Raw genomic sequence first — 25,948 nt, forward strand, 5'->3', positions numbered from 1 at the left:
ATCATAGATGTGAATGTTGCTCACTTAGACAATGTTGGCCATTGCTTTTTCTCAGTCTGTACATGAGACAATTGGGTGAAACTTTTCCCACATGAAGAGCACTGATGTGGTTTCTCTCCGGTATAAATTCTCTTGTGCTCTTCCAAGGATTTTAACTGAGTGAAACTCTTTCCACAGTGTGAGCACTTGTACGGTTTCTCTCCAGTATGAGATCTCTGGTGTATTTTTAAATTGCTTAATGTAGTGAAGCCCTTCCCACAGCCAGAGCACCAGTATGAATACTCTCATGCACTTTTAAATTGATCAGCTGTGAAAAACTCTTTCCACAAATAGAACAAAGGTGAGACCTCACAGCGGCATGAATTTTAAGGTGTTTTCTTAAGCCTGATGCCAAAACAAATGTTTTATCACACTGATCACAGCTGAATGATCTCACTCCAGCATGAGAGAGCAGATGATCTTTGAGAGTGCTTTTGCGACAGAAACTCTTTCCACACTGAGTGCATGTGAACGGTTTTTCTCCAGTGTGAATCCTCATGTGCTTATTTAGGTTTCTTTTAAGTCTGACACTCTTTCCACACTCAGAGCAGGTGAAAGATCCTTTGAGTTCAGTTTTTCGTGTTAGCTTTTGTGTGAAACTCTTTTCAGTTTGTGATATTACTGTGTTTCCATCTTCATATGAGAAATAATGAGGGTCTTGAAACATATGCTGTTTGTCTTCATTCACTTCCATCAGGTCTAAAATCAACATATTAATTTCTTAAAATTAAAAAAGAAGAAGAAATGAGAACAATAAATATACCAGGTGAGTCACAATTAAACAAAAATTGAGTCCTTTTTTCCAGTTTTCATCTTAATGTTACTCATCAGTCATTAAAGAGAATGAAGGAAAACACCAACCTATTAGTTCCTCTGTATCTTCATCTTTTATTCTGCAGGGTTCTTCCTCAAACTCCATCTTTACAATAGTATGTCAGTAGTTTCTCCTGCAGTAATTCCTCCTGCTTGCTGCTTCTTCTCCTGTGGGAAGATGGGAATATTCCCCAGCATTTAAACTCTCATGAACGGCTGTGGGAGCGGCTTCACTGACTGAAGGTGTGAATTGTGGTCGCTGTTGATCATTTAGCAGATGATCATCACAGCCAAGCACTAATGTGAATGACTGATGAAACATTAAAGTTTGTAAAACAAAACTTGCTTAATCCTTTATCACTACTCAAAGTAGTAAGAACAACAGACAAATCTGCATTAATAGAGGTAATAGTGGACCCACAGGTGATTAGCAGAAGTATTTCAGTAAGACAGTAATAATATGAGTTAGCCATTTAGCCGGACACCTACACAATATAAAACTACATATTTTTAACACTTAGTAGAAAATATATACATCAATAATTAATCATACTTTCAGGTTGTGATTCTGAGGAGCAAGTTAAAAGGTCTAAAAGTGAGTACTGCCCCATCCAGCGTTCCAGATTTGAGAAGCAGTCGTCAGAAGGTTATACTGCTGTGGTCATTTTAACCTCTGACTCTTCACATCCTCATCCTTTGAAAAAGTTTACAAGGAGAATTTGCTTTTGCAGAGCAGAAAACAGCATCTTCTCGACATGTACAAACAGCTACAGCGTTTGAGGGCGGGTCAAAGTAGATGTTGTTTGTGGGCAGCCAATGAAGACCAGAGGAGGGCATTATGCAAATGTGTTACTCAGTGACGTGTAGCCGTAACGAAGTGGGGTTTGAATTACTGATGACGATTCTTTCTTTTTAGAAACAATAACTTTATTTATCGTGCACTTTTGTCTTCACAACTTTGCAGATTGTTTACATTCACAGACAGCTACATTACACACTGCATGAAAGGGAATATTCGAAAAAGCAAAATAGGGGCACTTTAATGCAAAACAAGTGTTTGAGGTTCAGTAAAGTTGAATAATATCTTTATACATCATTTTACAGTAGTTGTGAAAAGAGAAGGGCAATGCTTGACCAAACTGTTACCAGATTCAATTTTAGCAAATTACCCTCTTAGATTAAATCACTCTATTGAAACAATCTGAATGTCAAATCATTTGTGAGTGCAATATTTGTACAAACCCGATTCCAAAAAAGTTGGGGCACTGTACAAATTGTGAATAAAAAAGGAATGCAATAATTTACAAATCTCATAAACTTATATTTTATTCACAATAGAATATAGATAACATAACAAATGAAAGTGAGACATTTTGAAATGTCATGCCAAATATTGGCTCATTTTGGATTTCATGAGAGCTACACATGCCAAAAAAATTGGGACAGGTAGCAATAAGAGACCGGAAAAGTTAAATGTACATATAAGGAACAGCTGGAGGACCAATTTGCAACTTATTAGGTCAATTGGCAACATGATTGGGTATAAAAAGAGCCTCTCAGAGTCGCAGTGTCTCTCAGAAGTCAAGATGGGCAGAGGATCACCAATTCCCCCAATGCTGCGGCGAAAAATAGTGGAGCAATATCAGAAAGGAGTTTCTCCGAGAAAAACTGCGAAGAGTTTGAAGTTATCATCATCTACAGTGCATAAAATCATCCAAAGATTCAGAGAATCTGGAACAATCTCTGTGCGTAAGGGTCAAGGCCGGAAAACCATACTGGATGCCCGTGATCTTCGGGCCCTTAGACGGCACTGCATCACATACAGGAATGCTACTGTAATGGAAATCACAACATGGGCTCAGGAATACTTCCAGAAAACATTGTCGGTGAACACAATCCACCGTGCCATTCGCCGTTGCTGGCTAAAACTCTATAGGTCAAAAAAGAAGCCATATCTAAACATGATCCAGAAGCTCAGGCATTTTCTCTGGGCCAAGGCTCATTTAAAATGGACTGTGGCAAAGTGGAAAACTGTTCTGTGGTCAGACGAATCAAAATTTGAAGTTCTTTTTGGAAAACTGGGACGCCATGTCATCCGGACTAAAGAGGACAAGGACAACCCAAGTTGTTATCAGCGCTCAGTTCAGAAGCCTGCATCTCTGATGGTATGGGGTTGCATGAGTGCGTGTGGCATGGGCAGCTTACACATCTGGAAAGGCACCATCAATGCTGAAAGGTATATCCAAGTTCTAGAACAACATATGCTCCCATCCAGACGTCGTCTCTTTCAGGGAAGACCTTGCATTTTCCAACATGACAATGCCAGACCACATACTGCATCAATTACAACATCATGGCTGCGTAGAAGAAGGATCCGGGTACTGAAATGGCCAGTCCAGATCTTTCACCCATAGAAAACATTTGCCGCATCATAAAGAGGAAGATGCGACAAAGAAGACCTAAGACAGTTGAGCAACTAGAAGCCTGTATTAGACAAGAATGGGACAACATTCCTATTCCTAAACTTGAGCAACTTGTCTCCTCAGTCCCCAGACGTTTGCAGACTGTTATAAAAAGAAGAGGGGATGCCACACAGTGGTAAACATGGCCTTGTCCCAACGTTTTTGAAATGTGTTGATGCCATGAACTTATTTTTCCCTTAAAATGATACATTTTCTCAGTTTAAACATTTGATATGTCATCTATGTTGTATTCTGAATAAAATATTGAAATTTGAAACTTCCACATCATTGCATTCCTTTTTTATTCACAATTTGTACAGTGTCCCAACTTTTTTGGAATCGGGTTTGTAAATCACGGATGTGAATGTGAACTTTGCTCACTTGGACAACTTCAGGCAATGCTTTTTCTCATGAGTCCGTAGAAAAAATAATTTGTTGTAACTCTTCCCACATGAAGAGCACTGGTGCGGCTTCTCTCCAGTATGAACTCTCTCATGATCTCTCATGTCTCCTGACCGAGCAAAACTCTTTCCACAGTGTGAGCACTTGTACGGTTTCTCTCCGGTATGACTTCTCAGGTGTGTTTTTAACTGTGTTTGTGTAGTGAAGCTCTTCCCACAGTCAAAGCACACATGAGGTCTCACATCATTATGAATACGCTCATGGACTTTTAAATACTTCAGTAGTGAAAAACTCTTTCCACAAAAAGAACAAAAGTGCAACTTCACACCAGTATGAATGTTAAGGTGTCTTTTTAAGTTTGTTTCCACCACAAATGTTTTATCACACTGATCACAGCTGAACGACTTCACTCCGGAGTGACGGCGCAGATGATCATTGAGAGAGCTTTTGCGCTTGAAACTCTTTCCACACTGAGTGCACGTGAACGGTTTTTCTCCAGTGTGAATTCTCATGTGCACATTTAGGTTTTTTTTATGTCTGAAACTCTTTCCACATTGAGAGCAGGTGAACGGTTTTTCTCCAGTGTGAATTCTCTTGTGGTTATTTAAGGTTCCTTTACGTATGAAACTCTTTCCACACTGAGTGCATGTATAAGGTCTTTCTCCAGTGTGAATTCTTATGTGCTCATTTAGGTTTTTTTTATGTGTGTAACTCTTTCCACACTGAGTGCATGTGAACAGATTTTCTCCAGTGTGAGATTCCATGTGTTTCTTAAGGTCTGATTTGTGCAAGTAAAACATTCCACAGTCTGAGCAGGTGAAAAATCCTTTGAGTCCAGATTTTCCAGCTTGTTTTTGTGTGAAATTCTCTTCAGTCTTTGAAATGACTGCATTTCCATCTTCATTTTTGAAATAATTTGATTTTTGAAACAGATTTTGTTTGTCTTCATTTTTATGTGTCAGTTTTCCATCTTCATTTGTGAAATTATGCTGTTTGTCTTCATTCACTTTCATTGGGTCTATAATCAACATTACATTCCAAAATTAATTTAAAGAAGAAAATAAAGGCTATTCTTAATTTAGCACATATCTAGTTTACTACTGAGTCTACAAGTATCTAGTTTTAGATGTATTGTTATATCCTCCTGTGAACCAGAACTTTTTTTGTGTGTGAATTTAGTTTATGTCATTACTGTTATGAGCCCAAGATATTTGTTCATTGATTCCATTCTGTCCTCCTGTGTATGTTGTCTCTGTGCATGTTTGTGTTACAGGTGGGCAGCTGACCCATGCCTGATTGACTATGATTTGATTCTTAGTTTAGATTATTTGCTATGAACCTGTGTAAATATTTTGTGTAAATATTCTGACATATATTTTTTTATAGTGGTTGGAACAATTACATTGTTTGGAGCATAAGAGCATTCATATTTCATGCTTTGTCATCTGTAGAGGAAACCAGAATCAGATCAGTTATTAAGCAAATAAAGTTTTTTCCCCCCAAAATGCCTGATAAACATGCTGTAAGTCCTGGTGTCTTCTACAGAGGACATATATGTTTCGTTACAGAAAGTCATATTTTGATTTGAAACCACATAACGTTTTCCTGAGATGTTTATTTATGACAATTTGAAAATTACTCAGATTTAAATGATACAAAATATGATCATATTTCCATAAGAGTGCTAAATTTGATCATTTAGTCAATGTTAGTCATTTTTAAAGACCAAGTAGAGGGAGTTGTGAAACCTCCAAACATTTGGTATCTCTGAAAAGCCCTTAAAGGGATAGTTCACCCAAAAATAAAAATTTGATGTTTATCTGCTTACCCCCAGGGCATCCAAGATGTAGGTGACTTTGTTTCTTCAGTAGAACACAAATGATGATTTTTAACTCCAACCGTTGCCGTCTGTCAGCCTTATAATGCATGTCAATGGGAACTTCGTCTAAAAGAGTAAATAAAACTTGCTTAGACAAATCCAAATTAAACCCTGCGGCTCGTGATGACACATTGATGTCCTAAGACAAGAAATGATCGGTTTTTATATCATTTTTTACCTTATAAGCGTGAGAGATCACTTCCGTTGTCAAAACGCGATCAGGTGTTTTAGAGGTAAAAAATTATATAAATACTGTTCGGTTTCTTGCACAAATCGATCTTTTCGTGTCTTAGGACATCAATGTGTCGTCATGAGCCGCAGGGTTTAATTTGGATTTGTCTAAGCAAGTTTTATTTACTCTTATAGACGAAGTTCCCATTGACATGCATTATACGACTGACAGACCGGCAACGGTTGGAGTTAAAAATCATCATTTGTGTTCTACTGAAGAAACAAAGTCACCTACATCTTGGATGCCCTGGCGGTAAGCAGATAAACATCACATTTTCATTTTTGGGTGAACTATCCCTTTAATGTGCTCTTTACATGACATCCAGATTTAAAACATGTGGCATGTATGTTCTCAGAGAAATTTACTAAAATATGTGTCCTCTACAGAGGAAAAAACATCTATGCCTGGGTTTCAGGAGGATATGTCAGTTTTCATCTTAATGTTCCTCATCAGTCATTAAAGACAATGAAGGAAAACACCAACCTATTTGTTCCTCTGTATCTTCATCTTTTATTCTGCAGGGTTCTTCCTTAAACTCCATCTTTACAATAGTATGTCAGCAGTTTCTCCTGCTTCTCCTGTGGGAAGATGGGAATATTCCCCAGCATTTAAACTCTCATGAACGGCTGTGTGAGCGGCTTCACTGACTGAAGGTGTGAATTGTGTTTGCTGTTGTTCATTTAGCAGATGATCATCACACTTACAATCGCTTTCAATTATCCAGGTGTAAGTGTTTTGATCAAACTGTTTAGAAACAATTTAACTCCAGCTGATTTGTATGTTGATCTTACTTTAGACACGATTTACATGTATAAAAAATTGTTTACCGGGTTTCCTTACATAAAATGAAAAACATTACTCACAATCTTCACAAGTTGTAATGTATAATAAACAGTACAACGAGTTTACGTTTCACGAGCGTAATGTACAACAGAATTCGGTTCATTTCTGAGTGATTCACTAAATGAACCGAATCGTTTAGTTGTTTGGATTTAGATTTCTCCTAATAAATGATTAAATAAATGTACTCACAGTCCGAAACACATCAGATTTAGAGCAGAATGAATGGCTGTGTTCCACTTCACATGTTTATGTTCCCTTCCCTCGCTCACTGCTCTTCTTCTCCAAGACTCGGATGTGTGTTTTTGCTTCGGTTGCACGAGCGCCCTCTACTGGCGGAAACCATTAAACTATCTAACTCCTAGATTAGATACAAGACTATCAAACCTAATAGATTAGATAAAAGACAAGCAAGATAAGATCTGTTATCTAGTTTTAGCATCACAAATATGTTTAATTTGGTTAAAGATTCAAACTTCAAATATCTGCTAAGGAGTTTGCAACTGTATTTACCTTCTGGACTCCTTCAACTGTGGCGTGAGACTGGTGTTGATTTTAAAATAGGTTTTGACTGAAGACCTTAGTTCATCTTCGGAACACAAATTAAGATATTTTTGATGAAATCCATGAGGTTTTTTTTTTATCCCCCATAGAAAGCAACGTAATCACTGTCATTTAAGGTCCAGAAAATTAGTAAAGACATTGCTAAAATAGTCTACATGAACTCCAAGTTCAGAAATTAACGTTAAGTGGTCTCTTAATTTTTTCCAGAAGTTGTATATAATCACATTTTGTTCACTCATATTTCTCATATTTTCAGTGTGCAGTGATTTCAATGCAAAAAAGTCTTTAATATCTTAATGCATCACACCTAAACAGCTAAAACAAGTTGACATATGGATTATGATTTAATAGACTGTTGTTGCCACTTTTACACAAATGTCTCATATGCACAATTAATGAAAATATTTCCACAAAGAAACAAAACACATCCCTTCACAAATCATAGAGTTCTAAGGCAACACACTAGTTTTCTGAACTATTACTTTGACCTTCCCCAAAGGTTCCTCCTGACAATGAAACTTTACTACTAATTTTAGCAAATTATCCAGCTTTTGATTAATCTGTATGTCAAATTATTTGTAAGTGATAGATCTGAATATGAACTCTGAATATGAATCCCATACCCGAACTTGACTGATTTTGATATATTTTGTTCACAGATTGAGTTTCAAACACCATAAAACAAAAACATTCACAGAATCTCTGAGAGATTTCAACACAAGAACGCCTTTCCAATATGTTCTCAATGCTTCACCAAACAGCTGAACTAAAAAAAGAAGCTGTTTATGGTATAGAGGATGATTTAAAGGGTTAGTTCACCCAAAAATGAAAATAATGTCATTAATTACTCACGCTCATGCCGTTCCACACCCGTAAGACCTTCATTCATCTTCGGAACACAAATTAAGATATTTTTGATGAAATCCGATGGCTCAGTGAGGCCTGCATAGACAGCAATGACATTTCCTCTCTCAAGATCCTTTAATGTACCAAAAAACATATTTAAATCAGTTCATGTGAGTACAGTGGTTCAATATTAATATTATAAAGCGACGAGAATATTTTTGGTGCGCCAAAAAAACAAAATAACGACTTATATAGTGATGGACGATTTCAAAACACTGCTTCATGAAGCTTCGGAGCGTTATGAATCTGCGTGTCGAATCAGCGGTTCGGATGCTACATTTTGATTGGATCTTGGTGGACTAACACAAACAAACTGTCCAACGCCATCAGATAAAGATGCTAGAACAACAGCCAGACACCTCTTAGAGGGCAAGAAGAAGACCTCTGGTACCAAGCCTGGGAAGAACAGGACTTCTCATAGAGTTACTGCCTTTACCCATCTAGAGACCAATTCCTAAGGTTGGATTGTGACTGTTATAAAAATTCATCCGAAGCCTCCAGTCTGTGATGAAAGAGACATCTTCAGCTGTTTGATCTGAACATGTAGTTCAGTATGAAAACATTTCACAAGCATTTTGCACCTTATTTGACATTCTCCTCATTTTACTTGTTTCATTTTTTTTTTTTTTTTAAGAAACTTCGGGGAAGTTCTTTTGTTCTTTCTGTTGGTATTTGTAAAAAAAAAAACCTGTAGAAACAAAAGACATTTTGACTGTTCACCTTTTCTGTTTATTTTTGTAACTTGTATATAGTTTTTATGAGTTGCATTACATCTAAAGGTTTATGTCTGTCTTCACTTTGTGTTTCTGTAGATTTGTTTAATTACATTTAAAAAATAAGAAAAGATTGCTGCAGGTACAGTACATTTTACCTGCATAATTTTACAATGTAAAATACATCAGTAATACCTGCTTTTGATTTTGTTAAATCAAAAAAAAAAAAAAATTATGACCTTGCAAAAGATGGACCCGGACTAGTTATTAAGCAAAAACTGAAAAGAAAAAAAAAATCTCCCCACAGTTCACCTGATAAAAAGAAAATCAGGTGAACTTTGCTCACTTACACAACTTCAGGCAATGCTTTTTCTTATGAGACTGTAGAGAAGACGATTGGGTGAAACTCTTCCCACATGAAGAGCACTGGTGCGGCTTCTCTCCAGTATGAACTCTCTCATGATCTTTCAGGTTTCCTGACCGAGCGAAACTCCTTCCACAGTGTGAGCACTTGTACGGTTTCTCTCCAGTGTGAATTCTCTCATGATCTTTCAGGTTTCCTGACTGAGTGAAACTCTTTCCACAGTGTGAGCACTTGTACGGTTTCTCTCCAGTATGAACTCACTGGTGTGTTTTTAAGTAGCTGGATGTAGTAAAGCTCTTTCCACAGTCAGAGCACACATAAGGTTTCACACCTGTATGAATACGCTGGTGCACTTTTAAAAGTGTCAGTAGTGAAAAACTCCTTCCACAAAAAGAACAAAAGTGAGGCTTCACAGCAGCATGAACTTTAAGGTGTTTTCTTAAGTTTCCAGCTTGTTTTTCTGTGAAATTCTTTTCAGTCTTTGGAACGACTGCATTTCCATCTTCATTTTTTAAAAGACGAGGATTTGAAAACAGATATTGTTCGTCTTCATTTTTATACGTCAGTTTTCCATCTTCATTTGTGAAATGATGGTTTTTGTCTTCATTCACTTCCATCAGGTCTAAAATAAACATTAAATTCAATTATAAAGGACAAATGAGAAACAAAGAAATAAAGTTCATTCTTAATTTAGCACAAATCTAGTTTACTACTGAGTCTAGTATCTAGTTTTAGATGTATTATGTCAGTTTTCAACTTAATGTTCCTCAGTAAAGAGAATGAAGGAAAACACCAACCTATTAATTCCTCTGTATCTTCATCTTTTATTCTGCAGGGTTCTTCTTTAAACTTCATCTTTACAATAGTATGTCAGTAGTTTCTCCTGGAGTAATTCCTCCTGCTTTCTTCTTCTTCTCCTGTGGGAAGATGGGAATATTCCCCAGCATTTAATCTCTCATGAACGGCTGTGGGAGCGGCTTCACTGACTGAAGGTGTGAATTGTGGTCACTGTTGATCATTTAGCAGATGATCATCACACTTACAATCACTTTGAATTATTCAGGTACAAATGTTTGCTCAAATAGTCCTTTAGAGACAATAGGGGCTTTCTCACCAGAGGAACCCTTTCATTGTTCCTATAGATCTATTGGCTGAAGTACCCGGATTTTGCTGTGTTTGCACCGCATGAACTATAGGAATGATTTTAGTTCTAGCAGCTCCTTTTGAGGGAACTAAAGTAGCTCCTACTTCAGAGTTGGGTCTAAACCAGCACTATAGGAACTATCAGTGACGTAAGTGTATGTTGAATGGTCAAACGCATGTCAAACACTGGCACCCAGCATTTTTAAAAATCTGTGTAAACATATTTACTTCACGAAGATGGAAAACAGCGATAACGGCATTTACATGTTGTCTGCAGGGTTGTGTTCTTCTCCACCTCGATGATATGTAATACAGAAAGTTGTCATAGGATATTTAATCTCTTAGCCCCACTTTTTGCTCTTTCAGTTGCATAAATTATGCTTTTACATTCCATCTCCGTTATCAAGAAACCCACGACACAACAAACGCAACTCCGATCTTGGCATCCTATATCCACCAGTTTTTAGCACTTGTTTATGCTGCGCTTAAAGACGCCATTGTCGGCCGCTTCAGAGTTCCTATTCCCGGTGCGATTGCAGCAGGAACATGGCCCGGGGGAGAAATTAGTTCTCTGGGAACTATCTTAGTGGCTAGTTCCTAGAACTATTCGGTGCAAAAGCCCCTAATCAGTACTTTTTGACACCGTTATCCACCAAAACCTCCTGTCAACCCTCATGATAAAAGGCATCTCAAAAACTGCACTCCAGTGGTTCAAGTCTGACCTCTCAGGTAGGTCCTTCAGGGCGTGGTGTCTACGTCGCAACATCTAACTACTGGGGTGCCTCAGGGCTCAGTGCTTGGACCGCTTCTCTTCTCCATCTACATGTCATCACTAGGATCTGTCATTCCGAAACATGCTGATGACACAAAACTCGAACTCTTATTCCAGCCAGATGATCCAACGGTAGCTGCTCATGCCTCAGCCTGCCTGACAGACATTTCTTGCTGGATGAAGGACCACCACCTTCAACTCAACCGTGTGAAGACAGAACTGTTCGGTGGTTTCAGCCAACCCAACACTTCATCACAACTTCTCCATTCAGCTAGATTCGTCAGCCAACGAGCCAAAGAGAGCGCATGTCACACCTCTCTTCAGTGGATGGTAAAGATGAAAAGAATAGGGTGATCATTTCTACCCCCTTCTCTCTCTCAATTCAATTCAATCTTTAAATCAAGCCCTGCTTACATTAGATGATTTATCACTAAAAACTCTGTTTAACAGGTTTCATATGTTCATTACTTAAAATAAAAACATAACGTACAATCTTCTTTGGGAACTACGTTGTTATTGATTAAATAGTTGGTTGAACTATCTATTCAAGAGTCTTTTGGTGAACCACGGTGAACTCAACAAGATCACGTAGTTAAAATTAAACAAATGTCGCCATCTAGAGGAACATCTGTTGTACTGACAAATTATTATCATAATTTGATATAGAAACTTATGTTATTCTAAGGATCCAAACCACACAAAATCTGCTTAAAATGATAAAGGCAAAAAGGAATAATTAATTTGCATTTCACCAAATAGTTCAAATATATATAAACCACATTAAGAACTTAAATGACCTTAAAAGTTAGTTAATTTTAACCACAAGACAGTATTTCACAAACTCTTCTTGTAGAAGTAATCCAAAACAATTTCATCTTCTCTCAGTGGTGTGTGTGTGTGTGTGTGTGTGTGTGTCAGAATCCATATTATGAGAAAAATCGAGTATTAAATATAAATGGAAAAACATCCGTTTTTAGTTTTAAAAATACTACAGAGTTGATTATCAATGCTGAATACTATTTTAAACACCTCAATATCATGCAAACTTATTCATTAAATCAGTCATGCATGTAATTAGTTTTGTTGCTTTTTATTTCACTAATCTAATTATGTGCAATCAGAACATTTTATACAGTTAATAGGCAATCGATACAATGTGACATTTTTTAAGGGATAGTTCACCCAAAAATAAAAAAATTCTGTCATAATTTACTCCAAACCCATATTAATTTCTTTGTTTTGCTGAATGTTTGTAACCAAAGTTGTGGGGCACCACTGACTTCCATTAGATTTCTTTTTTTTCCCCCTTTTTTTTCATATTCTTCAAAATATCTTCCTTTGTGTTCAGCAGAACAAAGAAATTCTTACAGCTTTGCAATAACTTGAGGGTGAATAAATGAAAGAGTTTTTATTTTTGGGTGAAAAAAAATCCATTTCAACCATAAGCTACACCTTCCTCAAAACTGATATTTTCACTCAAAACTGTAAGAGTTGTTCATATATTAAGTTTCTAACAGCTCACTGAACATTTACAGAGTCTATCTGAGTGTTAGAATAAAAAAAAAAAAAAAAGGTTGCCAGTTTCACAAATGTACAATTAACGTGATTAACTGCTCAACGTAAACAAAACTATTGGCTTGCAAGCCATGGATCTTAATGTGAACTTTCCTCACGTAGACATCTTTGGGCAAACCTTTTCTTATGTTTCAGTGAATTACCTAAATTGGCAAAACTCCTCCCACACGAAGAGCACTGGTGCGGCTTCTCTCCAGTATGAACTCTGTCATGCGTTTTCAAGGATGAAGAGTGAGAGAAACTCTTTCCACAGTGTGAGCACTTGTACGGTTTCTCTCCAGTATGAACTCTCTGGTGTGTTTTTAAGTCGTTGGCTGTAGTAAAAGTCTTCCCACAGTCAAAGCACATATAAGGTTTCACACCTGTATGAAAATGCTGGTGCATTTTTAAATACTGCAGTTGTGAAAAACTCTTTCCACAAACAGAACACACATAAGGCTCCTCAACTGCATGAATTTTCATGTGCCTTTTCAGGTGCTCTTCCACAATAAACTTCTTATCACACTGATCACAGCCAAATGACCTTTTTCCTGCGTGAAAAAGCAGATGATTTTTGAGAACATTTGATCTCATGAAGCTTTTTCCACACTGATGGCATGTGAAGGGTTTCTCTCCAGTGTGGATTCTCATGTGAATCTTCAAGCCTGATTTAGATGTGATTAGACTGATTAGACAAAAAAAACCCTGTATTTTTAGGCTGGATCAAGCTAATGCGCATGCGCAGACGTAAATGCGCGTCTCCTGTGCCTCATTTTGGAGGCGCGCGTCTGACTGTTTTTATAGAAACCGGAGCTTCTAACGGCCGCTGCAGTGACGCGATGACTTTACCAGCCGGCGATTGGCTCTTATTTAGAAGGCGGGACTTATTTCGCCATATTGTGCGTTTCACTTTCTCTCATTCAATACAATACGAGTGACGCGTCTTGTGTTATTCTATAGTCTTTGGCACAAATCATAAAAGAATAACGCTATCTGTACCTAAATTCTGATTGGGTGGGCAAGGCAGACGTTTGCCCACCCCTGCCCATGCCTAGAGCCGGCCCTGATGGAAACTATCATGTAGCTGTAACAACGGTTTAGCTCAATTCGGTCATGCCTAAAGTAATAAATTCGGATTCAAGATTCGATTACCACACACAACTGTTCACCAAAATGAATAGACTCTTTAGAATCATATAGCCTAGATTTAGATTTTTCCTAATAAATAATTAAATTAATGTACGCACAGTATGAAAAACACAGCAGATTTTGAGCAGTCAAATGGAGAAAGCTTTCATGGCTTCGGTAAAACATAAAATTTGACAATCTGATACACAGTGAATTTAATAAGTTGACTCGTTTCATAAATCACGGACTCAAAATATGTCACGTGTTTGAAATGAAAGCAAATGGCGCCATCTAGAGGAACATCTGTGGCCAAACTGTTGCCGTAACTACATATAGAGAAGCTCATGCAAGTTATTCAGACAGTACACAGAATCAGCATAAAACATTACGAGTTCCATTTTTGTTTTACCAAATTGCTTGCCAAAATACAAGGTATAACCAGTGTAAGAACTTATTTATAATATTAAACCTTATACTAGATAGCAGCTGTAAAACATGTCACTGCTGAATTGCCACGGACACAGAATACATTCCAGATGAAAGAACCTTTGAGTCCAGTTTTTCCAGCTCGTTTATGTGTAAAAATTCTTTTCAGTCTGTGAAATGACTGTTTCCATCATCATATGTGAATCTGTCTTACATTGTACTTGCCAGGTTTCATTTATTCATTATGTAGGCGAATTAGACACCATAAAGAAACTCAGTGAAGACCAGAAGTTGAAGTCTCATCAAGTTAAAAGAGAATTTAATAAAGAAAAAGTTCAGCACACTTCCATAGGAAAATAAGTAAGAGGATTCAGCCTTGAACTAACTTGATACAGAAACACTAGTACGTATAGTCATATGGATAATCAGTTGAAGTCACTGGAAAAGCTGGAAACAAATACCAGCTTTTGATGAATCTGAATGTCAAATTATTTACTTGTGAGTGTATTATTTGTGAGCGATGGATCTGAACATGAACATATGCTCATTTAGACACCTTTGGGCAATGCTTTTTCTCATGAGTCCGTAGATGAGATGATCGGGTGAAACTCTTCCCACATGAAGAGCACTGGTGCAGCTTCTCTCCAGTATGAACTCTCTCATGATATTTCATGTCTCCTGACTGAGTGAAACTCTTCCCACAGTGTGAGCACTTGTACGGTTTCTCTCCGGTATGAATTCTCTGGTGTGATTTTAATTTGGCTAATGTAGCGAAGGTCTTCCCACAGTCAAAGCACATATAAGGTCTCACACCAGTATGAATGCTCTCATGCACTTTTAAAGACTTAAGATGTGTAAAAGACTTTCCACAAAAAGTACAAACGTGAGGCTTCACACCCATATGAACTATAAGGTGTCTTTTTAAGCTTGATTCCACAACAAATGTTTTATCACACTGATCACAGCTGAATGATCTCACTCCAGAGTGAGTGCGCAGATGATTGTTGAGAACGCTTTTCTGAGCGAAACTCTTTCCACATTGAGAGCATGTAAACGGTCTTTCTCCAGTGTGAATCCTCATGTGTTCATTTAGGTATCCTTTATGTATGAAACACTTTCCACACTGAGAGCAAGTAAATGGTTTTTCTCCAGTGTGAATTCTCATGTGTATGTTTAGGTGTCCTTTCTGTGTGTAACTCTTTCCACACTCAGAGCAGGTGAAAGAGCTTTTGACTCCAGTTTTCCCAGCTTGTTTCTGTATGAAATTCTTTTTAGTCTGTGAAACAACTGTTTCTCCATCTTCATTTTCTATTTTTATTTGAAACTGATGCCTTTTGTTTTCATTCACTTCCATCAGGTCTAAAAAAAACAATGGAAATGAAAAGAAATTCAGAGAGCCCCAAATTATCAACATTTTCATCTTAATGTTCCTCATCAGTCATTAAAGAGAATGAAGGAAAACACCAACCTATTTGTTCCTCTGTATCTTCATCTTTTATTCTGCAGGGTTCTTCCTTAATCTCCATCTTTACAATAGTATGTCAGTAGTTTCTCCTGGAGTAATTCCTCCTGCTTGCTGCTTCTTCTCCTGTGGGAAGATGGGAATATTCCCCAGTATTTAAACTCATGAACGGCTGTGGGAGCGGCTTCACTGACTGAAGGTGTGAATTGTGGTCGCTGTTGCTCATTTAGCAGATGATCATCACACTTACAATCACTCTTATTCAGGTGCAAATGTTTTGTTCAAATAGTAGTTTACAAAAAAATTCCATGAATTGACCTTTTTTGGTCACATCTTTTAAGTTTAAATTAAAATAGATCAAAATACAAATAAAAAAAACCTAATAATAACATAAATATACACGTTCAAATTCACAATCATGTAATGCACACCACTGACAGAAGCTCAGTTAGAACAGAAAATAGAACAGATTGTGACTATTTTGTATTTCAATAGAATGTAAATCTTGACATTTAATCAAAACTTGTTTGTACATAGTTTATAACATATAGTTTAGTTTAATACAAAGTTTTATATAATAATAATATTAACTAATCTAATATTGAAATGTTTACATAACAGATGTGTGAAATAATGATACAATGTTACATTAATTGTTCCCAGAATGTTTTATCTGAGAGAGAGATTTATGTTCAAACACTTTCTTGCAGCAGGCTCAACATTATTTATCAAACAAATAATGAATTTATCTTCTCAAAACTGGTGTTATTATCAGAAATGAGCTCTATATTTCCAGCACTGTTAAACTCAATTCTTCAATTCAGTTCAGAGAGAAGGTGAAAGAATATTGATGAGGGTTGATTGCTGTAATCAGACATCGATTAAACGTGTGAATGTGTGAATATTTGAGACAAAGGAATAGTTTGCAATTCAGAGATACAGACATTTAACTTTAAAATTCAAGTTGTGTGTCTCAGATTGTCTCAGATCCCCTGGTTCCCTCAAGTTCATGTTTTTTTCTTTCTTTCCAATTTATGAGTAAAATACAGCCTTTGGTAAACAAACTTGACAATATTTTGATGTTTTGTTTTACAACGTAAAGTACACACACCCATACTAACACCAAAATTTTGCTTTTGTTCATTTTTGAACAAGTACATGTATTGAAGTACACTGTAGAACAAAATGTCCAAGTATCATCAAGTTATGTTAAGCATAGGCTTTATTTTACTCATATTCTCAAAGGAACTGATAATACAATATTTGGAAAGAAAAAAATAATGTAGGCTATTGCTGTTGGCAGCGTGTTAGATTTTAATAGAACAAAAGTCAAAAGTTCAATGAATTGTTTTTAGTTTTTATTAAACATATATAACTGAAATGTACATTTACTTTCAATATTTAAATGAGAGCAGAAAAAGAGGGTCACAAGCCAGTGGATCAAGACAAATAAAGCTCGCACAGGAACAAACTTTCACTAAAATCCCACATTTAAATGAATGTGTAACTGACTCTAATCTAGAACATTTAGCTTCTGTATCTAACAACATGAAGACAATCAGAGGAGATCAACCCGTCATTTAATAGAAGGAAATTAAACATTTCCAATGCTTAAACTGAGCTTTTTTAACTTTCCTCAAATAAATGTAATAAAACAGCAGATTTAGAGATGCTTGCTGATCCGTGTTATAAAGTCAGTAAGTTGAAATGGTTTGCAATAAAACTGCATCAACAGTCAAATTTGTGGTACTACCAATTTTTAATAGGTTCATATAGAAAAACAACAAAAAAAAAAAAAAGAGACAGAATCTACCTCACAATAAGAAAGAGAATCAAAGCAAATAAATAAATTTTCATCCACACTTCAAAAGCGAGTTTCTAACATCATTGAACAGCTCATGAACATGCACAAAGTTTTAATGGACTGACGCCGGCATTGTTTCAAAGAGCTTTCGCTCACTTAGACAACAGCGCTTTTTCTTATGAGTCAGTAGATTAGAGGAGCAGGTGAAACTCTTCCCACATGAAGAGCACTGGTGCGGTTTCTCTCCAGTGTGAACACTCTCGTGAGCTTTCAAGGATGATGAATGAGAGAAACTCTTTCCACAGTGTGAGCACTGGTACGGTTTCTCTCCAGTATGAATTCTCTGGTGTCTTTTAAAGTTGCTCAGTGTACTAAAGCTCTTCCCACAGTCGAAGCAAATATAAGGTCTCACACCAGTGTGAATGGTCTGGTGAACTTGTAAACTTTTCAGCAGTGAAAAACTCTTTCCACAAAAAGAACAAACATGAGGCTTCAAACCAGCATGAAGTTTAAGGTGTTCTCTTAAGTTTTGGTCAAAAACAAATGTTTTGTCGCACAGATCACAGCTGAATGATCTCACTCCAGAGTGTGAACGCAGATGAGCGTTGAGAGAGCTTTTGTGAGTGAAACTCTTTCCACACTGAGTGCAGGTGAACGGTTTTTCTCCAGTGTGAACTCGTAGGTGCCTAGTCAAGTGTGCTTTCAGAACGAAACTCTTTCCACACTGAGTGCATGTATAAGGCTTCTCTCCAGTGTGAAATTTCATGTGCCTCTTTAGGTTTGATATGTGTGTTAACCTCTTTCCACACTCAGAGCAGGTCAAAGAATCTTTTTCACCAGTAATTTTCTGTGTCAAATTCTTTTCAGTCTGTGAAATGATGTTTCCATCTTCATTTTTGAAATGATGCTGTTTGTCTTCATTCACTTCCATCGGGTCTAAAAACAACATATAAAATTCCCATATTTTAATTAAAAGCCAATCTAGAAACAAAAAATAAAGTTCATTTTCAATTATGCACAATCCTAGTTTACTATTGAGTCTACTATTATCTAGATTTAGATGTATTTTAATATGACAGTTTTCATCTTAATGTTCCTAATCAGTCATTAAAGAGAATGAAGGAAAACACCAACCTCTTTGTTCCTCAGTATCTTCATCTTTTATTCTGAAGGGTTCTTCCTCAAACTCCATCTTTACAAGTCAGTAGTTTCTTCTGTAGTAATTCCTCCTGCTTGCTTCTCCTCCTGTGGGAAGATGGGAATATTCCATGAACGACTGCTGTTGCTCATTTAGCAGATGATCATCACACTTACAATCACTCCCAATTATCCAGGTGTAAATGTTTTGCTCATTTTACTAATCTAGCTGCTTTTTGTGTTGCTATAATATATATATATATATATATATATATATATATATGGGAATTTATGCTAAAAAAAAAAACACTTTTGAACTCAAAATTTGTTTTTTGTTTGTCTGAAATAATGTATTCTTCGATTGCACATATTGTGTTACACCTACCAGGTGTCATTCATTCATCACCTAAAATATAGCTCAACACAATTCATAACCTTCTCAAATCGTCGTAAACAACCAGTCAGTACAAGCTTAAGATTTACGTGCCTAATAATAATTTCGGATTCAAACTCTGAATCTGATTAATGGGGTAACCACTTTTGATTCACCAAACATTTCGATGTATATTTCTGATAAATAATACAATAAATGTACTTACCGTTTGAAAAAAACACAGCAGTAAACAGCTTTAAATCCCCTCACAGGAACTCGTGAACGCGAGCGATTTCTGTAGTTTTTTGTTGTTTTTGTCCTGCTGTCTTCCCTTTTGCGACTGTGAAACAACGACTCGGGCCAGTGTTGCCACCTTGTGGACAAACTAATTAGTGCCACAAAAAAAAAAAAAAAATCAAAGCTCAAACACTTCGTGTAAAAATTAAAATTGTCTTTGATATACCTTCTGTTCTGGACTAATATAATTGTTGCATGTTGCTGATATTGTTGATTTGAATATTCTCTTGCCGTCAAATTAATGGAACAAGTAGGATTAAAACAAAAATGCAACCTTCATTAGGTTACCTGATGATATTTTATTCTTACAGCTTTAATTAAATATTAGACTGGTTAGGTTCTATACATAAAAGAACATGGCCATATTCTCATTGGTCTGCAGAAAAACAGCAATTATCTGAATTAAAATGTAATAGACTCTTTGACAGTAGGTGGCGCTGGAACAGCAGAAATAAAGCCGTTTCCTTGGTAATCTCTGTACAAAAAGTATCTGTGCTTATAACAACTCAGTCTAATAGCTCGAAAGATTTTTTACTTCCCTTATGAAAATTATGGTTTTACTACAAATAAAACAAAAAACATGGTTATTGTAGTTAACAATGGTAACCACAAATTAACCATGGTTTTGCTACACTACAGTTTATGGTATTTGTAGTAGCTAAAACTATTGTTATACAAATAGTATCAATCTGACAGTATCAAAAAATTTACCACACTTTTACTATAATAAAACCATGGTTAATTTTCATAAGTGTTCACGATAGTTTGCAATGCAAGCTAGTTGCAATGTGTTATTTAGCTAACTTTTTATACATACAAATAAAACTAGCAAATAATACAAATTTACAAAACAATTCGATGTGTTTTATACAACGTAGTGTAACATTTAACAGTTAGAAAACTGCATGCATGTGACGTCACATTGAGGCAGGGCAATTCGCTTCCTTCTAAGTCCGTTTCATTTGATGCCTTTATGTCTGATGCCTTTTTGTCCGAGTCTGTTTCGTCTGATGCCTTTTCTGAGGCCGTTTTGTCCGATGTCTAATTGTATGAGACCTGACGTCGTTTTTCGTTGTGATGCTGTTTTGTCCAATGACTGAAGCCTTTAATTCTGAGGCATGACGCCTTTTCCTTGTATGACTGAGGTCTGAGGATGTCCTAAAATGAACACCGTACTTATGTTTTACCTACTGAAATATATTTCCCTTCCAAATGTGTATTCTGAATAATAAATATATTAACTAACCTGTCACAGTCCATTGCTCGTCTTCTCGTTGAGTGTTTTTCTCTTACTGATCGTATTTAATACCTGTTGAATGTACATTTTTAAATTAATTTGACTGATAAACACCCTTATGAAAATTAATGTTTTTTTTCGCTGATTGATTACCATCTGTATTATAGTTTTGCTACAAATACCATGGTTAAAGGGTTAGTTCACCTAAAAATGAAAATTCTGTCATTAATTACTCACCCTCGTGCAGTTTTACACCCGTAAGACCTTCGTTGATCTTCGGAACACAAATTAAGATATTTTTGTTGAAATCCGATGGCTCCGTGAGGCCTGCATAGGGAGCAATGACATTTCCTCTCTCAAGATCCATTAATGTACTAAAAACATATTTAAATCAGTTCATGTGAGTACAGTGGTTCAATATTAATATTATTAAGCGACGAGAATATTTTTGGTGCGCCAAAAAAAAAAACAAAATAACGAATTATTTAGTGATGGCCGATTTCAAAACACTGCTTCAGGAAGATTCGGAGCGTAATGAATCAGCGTATCGAATCATGATTCGGATCGCTTGTCAAACCGGCAAACTGCTGAAATCAGGTGACTTCGGCGCTCCGAACAGATGATTCGACACGCTGATTCATTGTGCTCCGAAGCTTCTCGGAGACTGTGTTATGATCTTTATGACCTTATTATTTTTATTGTGAGTATTAGGCTTATCATTATTGATGATCACTATTGTTGCGCTATGATATTGTAATATTTACCATTATATAATCAGAGGAGAATAGAAAAGTTTATTAAAGTGTCACTCCAAAATACAATTGCAAAATATATAAATATGTATAGTACTTTTATGTTACGTTCATACCTATTGTGCGAGCTGTCTCTTTAATACTGTGTGGTTTATATACATGTTGTTGCTGATTGGGCTGACATTTTTGACACACCCACCAAACAAGAGAAAACGTATCCATTGCACACCGCTTCCAGGAAACCGTAGCAAAACGTTACGCACCGGTTTGAGTTTGAACGTGCCCCAGTATTAAAATTGATGAATAACTGCCTTAAAGAAATTTAACTATGCTAAACTTTTAATTAATCTTAATCAGCGTGATTGGTTTGAATAGCAAGAATTTTGGCATAAAATTGCGTGAAATGATTGTCAATGAAAAATGACACATAACAATGACTAAAATATTTAATACAAATAAATAAATATGCTCATTTTGATCTTATTCATAAGCTCTCACGCACACTGCAGCGTCGCGATCACTCGATGAGCACTGACACCATGTGGGGAAATAATCACGGATGTTTAGGAGCCAAGGCTTATGTTGGATTAAAAAACTAAAAGTTCCTTTGAGTTTGGAAAATCCTGTACACATTAATCATCAGAATATCTCTTCTCCTGTCTCTGAAAATGTCCGGATTTTGAAATCATCCTGCGGATGGTCATTTTAAGAGGCATCTAATCAACTATTAACAACACATTGAAAATATCAAATATCAATCAATCAGTTCTGCTGTGATAAAGGTCTACTGGCTGCCGTCCTTGGACCAGTGGGCGAACCTTACAGATTCACAATTTCATGTGATTGAAATGAAAACAAATGGCGAAATCTAGAGGAACATCTGGGGAACTGCCAAACTTTTGTCATAACTTTAGAAACATGTGAGGATCAAGAAAGTACACAAAATCAATTTAAAACTTGACGATTTAATTTCTATTGCATTTTTACAAAATTATTTGTCAAAATATGTAGGTATAACCATGATGTAAGATCTTAGCAACAAGAATTCAATAGCATGAACAAGATTAGTATTAAATGAGCTGTTTCCCTGCAAAGATAGTTAAATGACTTTGTAATCAATCACTCACAGGAACAAACATGCAGAACTCCAGAACATAATAATGACATTCAGACTCTCCTATAAGTCTGGGCTTGTCTTAGCTTGTCTTGTACAGGCATTGGCATATAGTGTAATTTGCAGTATAGCAGGCCTATATCAGTTAGAAAGGATATTTGGGGCTTTTGGACACTTATATAATGCACACAATGGACAGAGTCTCAGTGATTCCAATGCAAAAAAGTCTTCAGTATGTTCTCAGTGAATCACTTCTAAACAGAGAGACTAAAAAACAAGTTTTTGTGATATGGATAACGGCTATTGTTGCCATTGACTCACAATTCCAACTTTTGCTTGTAAGTCGTGGATCTGTATGTGAAACTTTGCTCACTTAGACAGCTTTGGGCAATGCTTTTTCTTATGAACATGTAAATTAGTTAAGTGAGTGAAACTCTTCCCACATAAAGAGCACTGATGCTTCTCTCCAGTATGAATTCTCTCATGTGTTTTCAGGTTTCCTGAATGAGTGAAACTCTTTCCACAGTGTGAGCACTGGTACGGTTTCTCTCCAGTATGAACTCTCTGGTGTGTTTTTAAGTTGCCCAATGTACTACAGCTCTTCCCACAGTCAAAGCACGTATAAGGTCTCACACCAGTATGAATACTCTCATGCACTTTTAAAGTATGCTGTAGTGTAAAACTCTTTCCACAAAAAGAACAAATGTGAGGCTTCACAGCAGCATGAACTTTCAGGTGTCTTCTTAAGCATGATGGAAAAACAAAAGTTTTGTCACACTGATCACAGCTGAATGATCTCACTCCAGAGTGAATGCGCAGATGATCTTCGAGGAAGTTTTTGCACCTGAAACTCTTTCCACATTGAGAGCATGTGAACGGTTTTTCTCCAGTGTGAACTCTCATGTGATCATTTAGTTGTCCTTTGTAAATGAAACTGTTCCCACACTGAGTGCATGTATAAGGCCTCTCTCCAGTGTGAATTCTCATGTGTCTATTGAGCTTTGATTTATGCACGAAACTCTCTCCACACTGAGTGCACGTGAACCTGTTTTTCTCCAGTGTGAGATTTCATGTGCACAGTAAGGTTTCCTTTCTGTCTGAAACTCTTTCCACACTCAGAGCAGGTGAAAGATCCTTTGACTCCAGGTTTTCCAGCTTTTTTGTGTGTGTAACTCTTTTCAGTCTGTGAAACGACTGTGACTCCATCTTCATTTGTGAAATGATGAGGTTTTTGAAACTTTTGCTGTTTGTCTTCATTCACTTCCATCTGGTCTAAAAGTAACATTAAATTCACATAATTCAATCAAAGAAGGACAAATGAGAAACATAAAAAATAAAATTCATTCTTAGTTTACTACTGAGTCTACTAGTATCTAGTTTTAGATGTATTGTTATATGTCAGTTTTCATCTTAATGTTCCTCATCAGTGATTAAAGAGAATGAAGGAAAACACCAACCTATTTGTTCCTCTGTATCTTCATCTCTCATTCTGCAGGGTTCTTCCTCAATCTCCATCTTTACAATAGTATGTTAGTAGTTTCTCCTGGAGTAATTCCTCCTGCTTGCTGCTTCTTCTCCTGTGGGAAGATGGGAATATTCCCCAGCATTTAAACTCTCATGAACGGCTGTGGGAGCGGCTTCACTGACTGAAGGTGTGAATTGTGGTCGCTGTTGATCATTTAGCAGATTATCATCACACTTACAATCGCTCTGGGTTATTCAGGTGGAAATGTTTTATTCAAATGAATGAATTGACCTTTTTTCGTCACATCTTTTAAGTTTAAATGGAAAAATACATAAAAATGGAAAAAAACATAAATATACACATTCAAATTCACAATCATATAATGCACACCATTGACAGAAGCTCAGAACAGAAAATAGATTGTGACTATTTTGTATTTCAATAGAATGTAAATCTAGACATTTAATCAAAACTTGTTTGTACATAGTTTATAATATAACATATAGTTTAGTTTAATACAAAGTTTTATATAATAATAATATTAGCTGATCTAATATTGAAATATTTACATAACAGATATGTGAAATAATGATACGATGTTACATTAATTGTTCCCAGAATGTTTTATCTGAGAGAGAGATTTATGTTCAAACAGTTTCTTGCAACAGACTCTAAATAATGACAAACAAATAATGAATTTACCTTCTCAAAAGTGGTGTTATTATCAGAAATGAGCTCTATATTTCCAGCACTGTTAAACTATCAATTCTTCAATTCAGTTCAGAAAGAAGCTGAAACAATATTGATGAGGGTTGATTACTGTAATCAGACATCGATTAAAAGTGTGAATGTGTGAAAATTAGAGACAAAGGAATACCAGAAGCCTGCGATCACTACACTAAATGAGCGAAGGCTTGTGGTACCATCACAGAGAGGCACAAAATCACTCTCCAGAACGTTTTTGTTCACTGTTCTGTGCTGGTGGAATGATCTCCCCGGAGTCCCTGAATCTGGAATGCAGAATCCCTGCCAATATTCAAAAGACAGCTGAAAACTCATCTCTTTTGTGAGCACTTAATCTCATCTTTAAAAAATGCTTTCTCTTCCTTTAATCCCTCCCTATTTTAGCTTATGCTACTCTAAGCAAGGTCTGAAAATTGTATTGTGAACACTTCTTGTGTCTATTTGCCTCTTCACAATAACTCGCTTATTGTATTCCTCACTTGCAAGTCGCTTTGGATAAAAGCGTATGCTAAATGAATAAATCAAGCATTCTGCATCAGCTCAGACAGGCCTCGTAGTAAAGACAAATTCCAACCCCACCCATATCAGCTGATCCGATTCCTATGCACTGACGCCGGCATTGTTTCCAAGTGCTTTCACTCTTAGACAACAGCGCTTTTTCTTATGAGTCAGTAGATTAGAGGAGCAGGTGAAACTCTTCCCACATGAAGAGCACTGGTGCGGCTTCTCTCCAGTGTGGATTGTCTGGTCCTCTGTTTGCTGAGTGCAAAAAATGTCTTCCCACAGTCGAAGCAAATATAAGGTCTCACACCAGTGTGAATGGTCTGGTGAACTTGTAAACTTTTCAGTAGTGAAAAACTCTTTCCACAAAAAGAGCAAACATGAGGCTTCAAACCAGCATGAAGTTTAAGGTGTTCTCTTAAGTTTTGGTCAAAAACATGTTTTGTCGCACAGATCACAGCTGAATGATCTCACTCCAGAGTGTGAACGCAGATGAGCGTTGAGAGAGCTTTTGTGAGTGAAACTCTTTCCACACTGAGTGCATGTGAACGGTTTTTCTCCAGTGTGAAATTTCATGTGTCTCTATGGGTTTGTTATATGTGTTAAACTCTTTCCACACTCATAGCAGGTGAAATAATCTTTTCCACCAGTACTTTTCTGTCAAATTCTTTTCAGTCTGTGAAATTAGTTTTCCATCTTCATTTTTGAAATGATGCTGTTTGTCTTCATTCACTTCCATCGGGTCTAAAAACAACATATTAAATTCCCATAATTTAATTAAAAGACAAACTAGAAACAAAAAATAAAGTTCATGGAAGATGGGAA

At 36.5% G+C, this 25,948-nt stretch overlaps 6 protein-coding genes across 9 annotated transcripts in view; all 6 read right to left on the reverse strand.

Moving 5' to 3' along the window:
• LOC127503431 (oocyte zinc finger protein XlCOF26-like) overlaps positions 1-25,948 on the reverse strand; it is a 138,734-nt gene that overhangs the window by 93,468 nt on the left and 19,318 nt on the right. The window contains exons 1-2 of one of the 3 annotated variants that reach the window (XM_051877188.1): positions 6,860-6,963; positions 6,311-6,405 (exon numbers count right to left, since the gene is read on the reverse strand). The exons of 1 other annotated variant lie outside the window; for it this stretch is intronic. In XM_051877188.1, coding sequence (XP_051733148.1) covers positions 6,311-6,368 — 58 coding nt within the window. In that variant the 5' untranslated portion in view covers positions 6,369-6,405; positions 6,860-6,963. Of the gene's footprint in view, positions 1-900; positions 999-6,310; positions 6,406-6,859; positions 6,964-25,948 lie in introns of those variants that run through there. One more of the 3 variants, XM_051877185.1, reaches the window with a different exon arrangement.
• LOC127503448 (gastrula zinc finger protein XlCGF7.1-like) overlaps positions 1-25,948 on the reverse strand; it is a 71,036-nt gene that overhangs the window by 16,565 nt on the left and 28,523 nt on the right. Inside the window, exon 1 of one of the 2 annotated variants that reach the window (XM_051877281.1) lies at positions 15,706-15,805. The exons of the other annotated variant lie outside the window; for it this stretch is intronic. The gene's annotated coding sequence lies outside the window, so the exon portion shown is untranslated. Of the gene's footprint in view, positions 1-15,705; positions 15,806-25,948 lie in introns of those variants that run through there. 2 annotated transcript variants of the gene reach the window in all.
• The window catches only part of LOC127503435 (gastrula zinc finger protein XlCGF8.2DB-like), a 55,022-nt gene continuing 29,730 nt past the window's right edge, over positions 657-25,948 (reverse strand). The window contains exons 2-4 of the mRNA XM_051877238.1: positions 3,696-4,734; positions 901-1,020; positions 657-759 (exon numbers count right to left, since the gene is read on the reverse strand). Coding sequence (XP_051733198.1) covers positions 948-1,020; positions 3,696-4,734 — 1,112 coding nt within the window. The 3' untranslated portion in view covers positions 657-759; positions 901-947. The remainder of the gene's footprint in view (positions 760-900; positions 1,021-3,695; positions 4,735-25,948) is intronic.
• LOC127503428 (zinc finger protein 664-like) lies at positions 8,710-15,763 on the reverse strand. Its single transcript, XM_051877177.1, is given in 5 exon segments — positions 8,710-9,566; positions 10,012-10,023; positions 12,848-13,075; positions 14,808-15,545; positions 15,706-15,763. Coding segments are annotated over 5 exon segments (1,410 nt in total). The 3' UTR covers positions 8,710-9,192.
• Positions 17,045-19,393, reverse strand: LOC127503445 (gastrula zinc finger protein XlCGF7.1-like). Its single transcript, XM_051877275.1, has 3 exons — positions 19,240-19,393; positions 18,638-18,748; positions 17,045-18,439 (listed from the first exon to the last, which is right to left on the reverse strand). The coding sequence occupies exons 2-3, from the start codon at positions 18,693-18,695 to the stop codon at positions 17,616-17,618; spliced, it is 882 nt and encodes a 293-aa protein (XP_051733235.1). The 5' UTR covers positions 18,696-18,748; positions 19,240-19,393; the 3' UTR covers positions 17,045-17,615.
• On the reverse strand, positions 22,324-23,560 carry LOC127503450 (oocyte zinc finger protein XlCOF15-like). Its single transcript, XM_051877284.1, has one exon. It carries the CDS (start codon positions 23,398-23,400, stop codon positions 22,783-22,785), a length of 618 nt encoding a protein of 205 aa, XP_051733244.1. The 5' UTR covers positions 23,401-23,560; the 3' UTR covers positions 22,324-22,782.

This window comes from Ctenopharyngodon idella, chromosome 21 (genome assembly GCF_019924925.1).
Source record: "Ctenopharyngodon idella isolate HZGC_01 chromosome 21, HZGC01, whole genome shotgun sequence".
In the NCBI taxonomy this organism is placed as follows: Eukaryota; Metazoa; Chordata; class Actinopteri; order Cypriniformes; family Xenocyprididae; genus Ctenopharyngodon; species Ctenopharyngodon idella.

Coding starts and splice junctions, on each gene's coding strand:
- LOC127503445 (XM_051877275.1), bottom strand. CDS start 18,695: ATGGAGTTTGAGGAAGAACCCTTCAGAATAAAAGATGAAGATACTGAG. Junction 18,440..18,637: donor AGATACTGAGGAACAAAGAG/GTTGGTGTTTTC, acceptor TGTTGTTTTTAG/ACCCGATGGAAGTGAATGAA.
- LOC127503450 (XM_051877284.1), bottom strand. CDS start 23,400: ATGAGAATTCACACTGGAGAGAGGCCTTATACATGCACTCAGTGTGGG.